Source organism: Clupea harengus, unplaced genomic scaffold (assembly GCF_900700415.2).
Source record: "Clupea harengus unplaced genomic scaffold, Ch_v2.0.2, whole genome shotgun sequence".
NCBI lineage: Eukaryota > Metazoa > Chordata > Actinopteri > Clupeiformes > Clupeidae > Clupea > Clupea harengus.
The window spans coordinates 877-9,689 of NW_024880698.1; the positions used below are offsets into that span (position 1 = coordinate 877).

Sequence of the window (8,813 nt, forward strand, 5' to 3'; positions counted from 1 at the left end):
AATCAATCAATCAATCAATCAATGAATCACTCACAGGTTCATGGAGTTCAGTGTGACACTGAGGCCAATCAATCAATCACTCACAGGTTCACATGAAATAATCTATAGAACCTTTAATTATACTTCATATACAGTTCAGTAATACACAACACTTACAGTAATACAGTAATACACACATAACCACATAGGCTCATGGCTCTCAGTCGACACACACACACACACACACACACACACAACACTTACAGTAATACACACACACACACAACACACACACACAACACTTACAGTAATACACACATAACCACATAGGCTCATGGCTCTCAGTAGACACACACACACACACACACACACACACTTACAATAATACAGTAATACAGTAATACACACATAACCACATAGGCTCATGGCTCTCAGTCGACACACACACACACACACACACACACACACACACACACACACTTCTTGAGCGTAGCCTACAACAAACACACACACACACACACACACACACATAGCCTACCGCTGGAGTTTAAGGTCATCGCAATCAGTGCTCTCTTTTAAAAAGGGAATTAAAACTTTTTTTATTTTCTTCAGCTTTTAATTTAAGACTATAGGTCTTTGTTTTTAACACTTAATTTTATTGTTTTTATTTTCATGTACATACATATTTATATTTTTTAAGTGTGTTTGTTTATTTTAGATAATTTAATGTCATCTCTCCACTCAAAGCACATTGTGTCTATGTATGCCATATGAAATGTGCTATAGAAATAAACTTGACTTGACTTATATTCGTGTGCTGTTGCCATAACCAGACAGGAGAAGTTTGCCTGTCTGTGGTGGGTCCACTGTGCAAAATGACCCTCACAATTTATAAACTTTCAGATTGGTAAATGCAATGAATGTCGAGAACTTTGACATATTACATTACGTATTTTAAGTGTTAGTATTGTGTTGATTGTGATGCAGTTTTGTCAATGGGCAGACAGTTTAATTATATTCTTCACCTGACCACGAGGTTCATTATGTATGCGCACTGTGATTAGCTGTAAAGTTCACTAGGAACTTCCCATACTTCAAATGTATTGTTTAATTTGACAGTGGTTGGATGTATTGATTGATCTTTGTATAGTGGGCTGATATATCCCAATAAGAAAATTGTAGATGTTAAATGTATCCGTATCATAATTCTAATTCGGCTACTGATCCCATTCCTCACGTTCCGTTAGCTAGCTAACAGTGTTGCCATACTGAACCTAATGTATTTTATGTCATTTTACTTTACTTCCTGCGTGCGCCAACTATTCTGTATTGTGTATAATCCAGGTATGTTGCTCCAACACCGACATGTGTGTGTTATATGTGCATTGCTATTTAAATGATTCGTGCACTGGTTTACTTTAATGTGATTAACGTGTTGTTGTATAGAATGGAAGACAGAGGCGGTATGTCTGTCTGCGATACTACGTACGCCAAATATTCTGTATTGTGTGTAATCCAGTTCAGGAATAAAAGAACAAAACCATCGCAGTGTTCATCAGTCCCCTGTTTGACCACTGTCACATAAGATTTAGGCTGCTTGTCACAGATTCAGTAGGCCTATGTTAAACTTAAGTTCATGTTTACATATGAAAAATATATAATATATCTTTTATAATATATCTTTTTTCTTCAATAAATATTTAATATGTCCGATCCTCGACTTGGGCGCAGTTTTCAATTTTGGCCCTCTGTGTATTTGAGTTTGACACCCTGCTCTATATCCTCTGTGTATTTCAGTTTGACACCCCTGCTCTATATAAAAAACAGTGGGCTAAAGGAGTACTTGACGCCCTCTAGAGGTCAAACATGTCTCAACTCGTGGCACACCCTGTCACACAACCAGGAAATCATTCAGAGTCCGATTCAGAAACTGAAAGGAAAGGATTGTTCCGGAGCTTCGTGAAGTGTTTCTCCGCGCTTATAAGAATGGCAGAGGCGATTTCAAGCGACAATGAGCTTTTTACATGTCCGATTTGTTTGGATCTTCTTAGGGATCCAGTGACTACTAATTGTGGACACAGTTACTGTAAAGGCTGCATTAAGGGCTGCTGGGATCAGGAAGATCAGAAGGGAGTCTACAGCTGCCCCCAGTGCAGACAGACGTTCGCCCCAAGACCCGTTTTAAACAAAAATAATATTGTTGCTGAACTTGTGGAAAAGATCAGGAAGACCAGAATCCAAGCTGCTGCTCCTGTTTCATGTCCTGCTGGACCTGGAGATGTGGAGTGTGACGTCTGCACTGGGAGAAAACTCAAAGCTGTGAAGTCCTGTCTGGATTGTCTGTTGTCTTACTGTGAAACTCACTTCAAAGTTCACAATGATGTCAACCCCGGAAGAAAACACTCAGTGATTGATGCCACAGGCCAGCTACAGGAGAGGATCTGCTCTCATCATAAGAAGGTTTTTGAAATATTTTGTCGAACCGATCAGAGTTGTATCTGCTATCTGTGCACGATGGACGAACATAAAGCCCATGACACAGTCACTGCTGCAGCAGAACGGACACACAAACAGGTCAGTACTGAAGCCACATGCAGTATGTATCTAACATTTCCATGACAGCTCCAGTGTTATGCATGAACGAGTTCAGTAGAACGCGTTCATTGAACACGTTCATTTTTATGAGAACGATGAACTGAACGCAACTTAATGACAAATAATGAATTTGAACGGTGAACACGTTCATATTATCTGAGGTCCGGCGCCACTGAGGTCTAGCTAAAACGTTAAGAATGTTTTCCTTCTCCTGAGGAGAGACGCTGTCTAAATCGAATGTTTGCATCATATCGTTGCTCAGTAGGCCTACCCGTATAATTTCCGAGATGTAGCCTAACCTAAACTAACTAACTCTACTTCGCACTACGTTACCCATGAATCATCGCACACACATACTGTATATACCAAACAAGCAACGTATTCCAAGACAACAGCTCTCGGTCTCATATTAAAATGGCAAGTGAAAGCGCAAACGGAGAGGCAGACTCAGCGAGTACATCCGATCACCTTATTATTATGTGCGGGTTTTTTACACACTGTCTGATAAAGTTTCCGAATGTAAAAATCTCACCTTTCTGTGCAAATTATGTCCGCCTGAAAAATGTGCAATATTTAAAAAAAAAAAAAAGAAAATAAAGTTTTCTTTAAAAAAAAAACCAAACATTTTAAGTCTTTCATTCTCACTTTCCACTTTAAAACTATGAAATGAACTGAACTAAGAACTAGTTCATAATTTAAATGGTGAACTACGAACGTGAACTATTCATGTTTACAGGTGTGAACTTGCACAACACTGGAGGGCTCTTATACGTACTAACTGTGAATGTAATGCTATAACTACGAGAACACTATCTCACTAGTCTTTAAGTCTGGCTGTTTCCTTAATGACTTTGCCCGTTAGTGAAAGGAAGAATCAGGAAATGATTATCAGGTGCAAGATTCAGTGTTGAGTAAAAACAGTGAAACATTAACCTGTCGGCTTTAAAGTGAACATATTCTTACCTCGCAAAATAATGTTCTGTTCTGTTCTAAAGGTTGTGAGACAGCTTTGCCTCAAGTGTTTTTACTATTAAATACCAGTGCTCCTCATGAACTTAGCTCATGGCTTTATCCTGATTTTCACTTGAAGATGATAGCGACTGCTTCAATGTGTCATTTAATCTTAAAAAGATTAAAATGTACTTAAAGGTTTTAGCTTATAAATGTTCGGTTGTCATGTGTGATGTTTGATCACCATTGTTGTAAACAATCCACCGATGAAGAAAGCTGTTTTTTTAACAGAGGCAGTTGGGGCAGACCCAGAGGAGATTCCAGCAGAGAATCCAGGAGAGAGAGAAGGAGCTGCAGAAGCTGAGGAAGGCTGTGAAGACTCTCAAGGTGAGAACTGACCACATAAGACAACAGCTGGCTCAGCAATCGCTTGTTATTGTGTTATCACCGTTATGCTGCCATCTCTACATGATACAGACCATCACAGAAAGACATGGTTTGGCAGGATTTGCCCTTGGTCATTTGATCAAGAACAGCCAGTCACACCAGAGTGAGTTTGCTCCTTCACTTACCTCTGTGTGTCTCCTGTCCCCCTCCTCTTTGTGTGTCTCCTAACAGAGCTCTGCACAGACAGCAGTGGAGGACAGTGAGAGGATCTTCACTGAGATGATCCGCTCCATTGAGAGAAGGTGCTCTGAGGTGAAAGAGCTGATCAGAGATCAGGAGAAGGCTGAGGTGAGTCGGGCTGAAGACCTCCTGAAGCGACTGGAGCAGGAGATTGCTGAGCTGAAGAGGAGAGATGCTGAGCTGGAGCAGCTTTCACACACAGAGGATCACATCCATTTCCTCAAGGTGACAGAATTTGAAATAAAGCATCCATGTGGGTTTAAGAGAGGAAAAATGCATCATTTTTAGATCTTTTAATGTAATGTCATAATGTGTCTATAACATATTCAAATACCTAATCACATGAGTGCATACACACTAAACCAACTGAATTCACCCATCATCTCTGCAGCCTTTGGGGAAACACAGACCTGGCTGAATATTCAGGTGGTCTGCCTCACCTTTTATGTATTTCTCTCTGTAGAATGTCCTGTCAATCAGAGACTCTCCTCACTCCTCGCCCAGCATGACCTTCAACCAAAGCTTCTCTTTTGAGGCTGTGAAGGAATCTGTCTCTGGAGTGAAGGTGCAGCTGGATGACATCTTCAGGCAGGAAGTAGTCAAGATATCTGCAGCAGGTGGATAAACATGTAGAACTGACTCAATGATGAATTCCTTATTTCACAGTTTGAGAAGACAAGGATCCCACTTCATTTTGATGTATTTTTCTGTATCTCTCAACAGTAACGAATATCCAGATCATCCAGTCCTTAGAATGTGAGTCTCTCTCTCTCTCTTTCTTTTTTTTGCACACTTGAAGAAAGTAACACTCTTAACGGTGTGCTGGGAAAGGTTGTCTTCATTTATTCACACTTCACACGTATTACAGCTCACTTCACAAGCAACGACTGCTTCCTTTCGCTCTCTCTCGACAACTCTGTCTAGGTTACCTTTGTCTCTTCCTAACCGTCATGAAAACTGCATTATCCCTGGTATTACAACGTCATCTATAGGCCAAAACATGCAACAGCATCGTAACTTCAGAAAATAAAAGGCCACAAAATCATGAAACGGGACCAAAGAAAAGACAAAATGGGGGCTTTGCCACACACACACACACACACACACACACACACACACACACACACACAGTATCAATAGTTATTACACTGATCAGGTTTGTAGCCCTCTGAGTTCTAGTTTGCTGAAGCCATCTGATGAAATATGTTGTTTTAATTTCATGTGTGTATTAGTATTAACACTATGAGTTTAAACTTCATTTGAAATTTGATCTCAGTTTGGGTTGAGGCATTAGACACATCAGTAAACATGTTGTGAACAGAGTTTAGGTTACATTCCTGGACACCAGTGACGGTTTTATGTTATATCTAAGCACCATAAAGCTGTATAACCCTTGGTAAAGGAAAAGGCAGTATAACCCTTGGTAAAGGAAAAGGCATCTTGTCAATCAGTATATTTATTCAACAAGAACAATTGCAATTGGGCTCACTCACAACACAAGTGTGAAAGTGAAGCGATTTCACAAACATCGCACAGAGTTTATATACTTAGATTTATCTAATGCTGACGCCGTATGTGTTTAACAATCATATTCAAAACAAGGTTCTCGTCCGAGCTTCTTGTGTTTGCTCAGGGTCGAGAAAACAATCAGTGGTGCCAGTTAATCAAAGTTACACATACACACAGAAACACAGAAAAGCCATGTCACTGTTAAGAGAAAAGCATATAAGAGACTTATTAAAACAAGGCCCTTGATTATTATATTCAAACAGTGTTTGGTAATTATCTCCATCAGTGTCTGAAGTCCAGGCTGTTTTTCCTGAACCAGTGACCAGAGAGGAGTTCTCACAGTGTAAGTTGGACATTAAGACATGCAAGCTATCACACACACACACACACACACACACACACACAACGTTCACACACACATGCACACACAGGGATACACTCACAGGCATAGAATCATGATCAAATTAGCAAACCCACATACAAATTCAAACCTACCTTCCTGTAAACATGTAACACCACACACACACACATTCATTCTTTTGAATATACAGCCACTGGAACATTCACACACTCCGTGTCACTCATATGAAAAGAACTCCATTTACACACATGCGTTTACACACACACACACACACTCCATGCAAACAACAAACAGATACAGAATCAAACACGACAATACAAACACACACACACACACACACAAAATTCTATTTAATTTTATTTATATGGCCCAAAACGATGTAATTGTCTCAAGGCACTTTACAGAGCCCAGGTCCTGAACCCCCTTAGAGAAAGCACAATGGCCACAGGGGCAAGGAAAAACTCCCTGTTAATCAGGAAGGAACCTTAAGCTCAATTTATGGTCGTCCGTTTTTGGAGACACCGAGACACGGAGAGCCCTCTCTCAAACCCTCTCCGAGCACCTCTCCGTGGCCTGACGTGCACCTCCCAAATTTTGTAACTATCCGACGCCGTCAATACATTGCGGTTTACCTTGCGGGTAGTAGCATGCCAACATTATATAGCTGGCTCAGACACCTCGCAAATCCCCTCAGACGTATTTTTCAGTTACAATAATGGGGTTTTTACATTGCACAGTGTCTATTTCTCTGTAACTTTTACAAAATCTAAGCAAAAGAAAGTCAAATAAACAACTTTTATGTACAAATACGACCATCTACGGAGTTTGGTCTGCCGCCATCTTTTTTTTTTTTTTTAATGCTTTTCAACACCCACAACTGTCGGAGAACCATAAATGAAAACGAGTCCGTAGAGGCAACTACGTGACCAAGGAGTAACTGGTTGGAAGGGGAGGGGCCTGTGGCAGAATGGGGAGGGAAATGGGAGGGGCTTGTGGCAGAAGGGGAGGGCGTGTGGCAGAATGGGTGGGGGGAGGGGCTTGTTGCAGAAGGGGAGGGGGGACAATCAGAATCATGGCAGATGAAATCATACACGTATCAAGATGAGCATGCTAGCATACATGTGGTAAATGTACACAATACACACAAACATAACATGGTATATACATGATGTATAGAACATTGATAGTGGATAAGGTGAGGAGAGAGTATTCAAGTATTGTAGAACAGCTTAGTGGGTATACAGTGTGTGTGTGTGTGTGTGTGTGTGTGTGTGTGTGTGTGGGTGTAGAACAGCTTAGTGGGTATACTAAGCCTTGACTACTGCAACGCCCTCCTAACGGGCCTGCCGGCTTGTGTGGTGAAACCACTACAGATGATCCAAAATGCGGCGGCGCGTCTGGTGTTCAACCAACCGAAGAGGGCACACGTCACCCCGCTACTCATTGAGCTCCACTGGCTGCCAGTAGCTGCTCGCATTAAGTTCAAGTCACTTATGCTTGCCTACAGAGTGCTTGCTGGTTCTGCTCCTACCTACCTAAATGCTCTTGTAAGGGCAAATGTTACACCCAGGACGCTGCGCCCGTCTAGTGAGCGCCATTTGGCACTGCCGTCTGTGCAAACACGGCAATCCAGACTATTCTCATTTGTTACTTACACACACTCAACATCATCCATTCATACAAAGGACTCCCTTCAGACAAACACACACACAATTTCTCACACACACACACTCAGACATAACCAGACATAACCATACTCACTTTTTTAATACAGACATTCACACATGTACACCTGCACAAACATACAGAATCACACACACAAAAACAAATCTCACTTATATGTGAAACATTCCCTCATATCAAATAACAACAAGCACACACACACACACACACACACACCTAACACATAAATACCTAAGTTTGTCCTGTCTTCTCCTCCATCAGACTCCTGTCACTTCACACTGGATCCAAACACAGCACACAGAAAGCTCCATCTGTCTGAGGGGAACAGGAGGGTGGAGAGGAGAGATGAGGTCCAGTCATATCCTGATCATCCAGAGAGATTTGATGAGTGGGGTCAGGTGCTGTGTAGAGAGGGTGTGTCTGGACGCTGCTACTGGGAGGTTGAGAGGAGTGGGGAGCTGGTTATGATATCAGTCTCCTATAAAAGCATCAGCAGGAGAGGATGGGGTAATGAGTGTGTGTTTGGATGTAATGATCAGTCCTGGAGTCTGATCCTCCTCAGCAGCAGCTCCTCTTTCAGACACAATAATAAAGACACTAATCTCCCTCTAGTGGCCAGCTCCAGAATAGGAGTGTATGTGGATCACAGGGCAGGAACTCTGGCCTTCTACAGCATCTCTGACACAATGACCCTCCTGCACAGAGTCCAGACCACATTCACTCACACACTCTACCCTGGGTTTGGGCTATATCCTGGAACAGTGAAGCTGTTGTGACTGACATGTCTGCCAGCAGCGCGTTTAACACTTGTCTATGTGTGTGTGTTTGTGCGCATCGGGGCGGAACTCTACCGTGCGCGATACAGAGAGCAGAGGAGAATTGTAAACGCGCGACCATGTAGAGACAGAAATTACATGCCGTCGTGTAAATAAGATAAATAACATAAGGCTTTTTATTTTGTTTAATAAAAGAACAAGCTATAGACCTGTTCTATAGGAAAGGTAACCTTAAATGACTTCCGTTGTGATCTGGCGATTATAGAAAATAAAATTGATCAAAATTAACTGGACCTTCCCGGGGGGGCGTTGGAGGGGGGGGGCGCCCCCCT

General features: G+C 41.8%; 1 protein-coding gene across 1 annotated transcript; it reads left to right on the forward strand.

The window, feature by feature from the left end:
• The first annotated feature begins 1,890 nt into the window (after window positions 1-1,890).
• On the forward strand, window positions 1,891-8,587 carry LOC122132553 (tripartite motif-containing protein 16-like). Its single transcript, XM_042707231.1, has 7 exons — window positions 1,891-2,553; window positions 3,817-3,912; window positions 4,144-4,377; window positions 4,616-4,769; window positions 4,876-4,908; window positions 5,948-6,004; window positions 7,967-8,587. Exons 1-7 carry the CDS (start codon window positions 1,966-1,968, stop codon window positions 8,479-8,481), a joined length of 1,677 nt encoding a protein of 558 aa, XP_042563165.1. The 5' UTR covers window positions 1,891-1,965; the 3' UTR covers window positions 8,482-8,587.
• Window positions 8,588-8,813: the final 226 nt, after the last annotated feature.

Bases quoted from the DNA above. Each gene is read 5' to 3' on its own strand.
- LOC122132553 (XM_042707231.1), top strand. From the start codon at position 1,966: ATGGCAGAGGCGATTTCAAGCGACAATGAGCTTTTTACATGTCCGATT. The intron at 2,554-3,816 runs GTCAGTACTGAA...TTTTTTTAACAG, and splicing joins CAGAACGGACACACAAACAG to AGGCAGTTGGGGCAGACCCA. The intron at 4,909-5,947 runs GTGAGTCTCTCT...TATCTCCATCAG, and splicing joins GATCATCCAGTCCTTAGAAT to TGTCTGAAGTCCAGGCTGTT.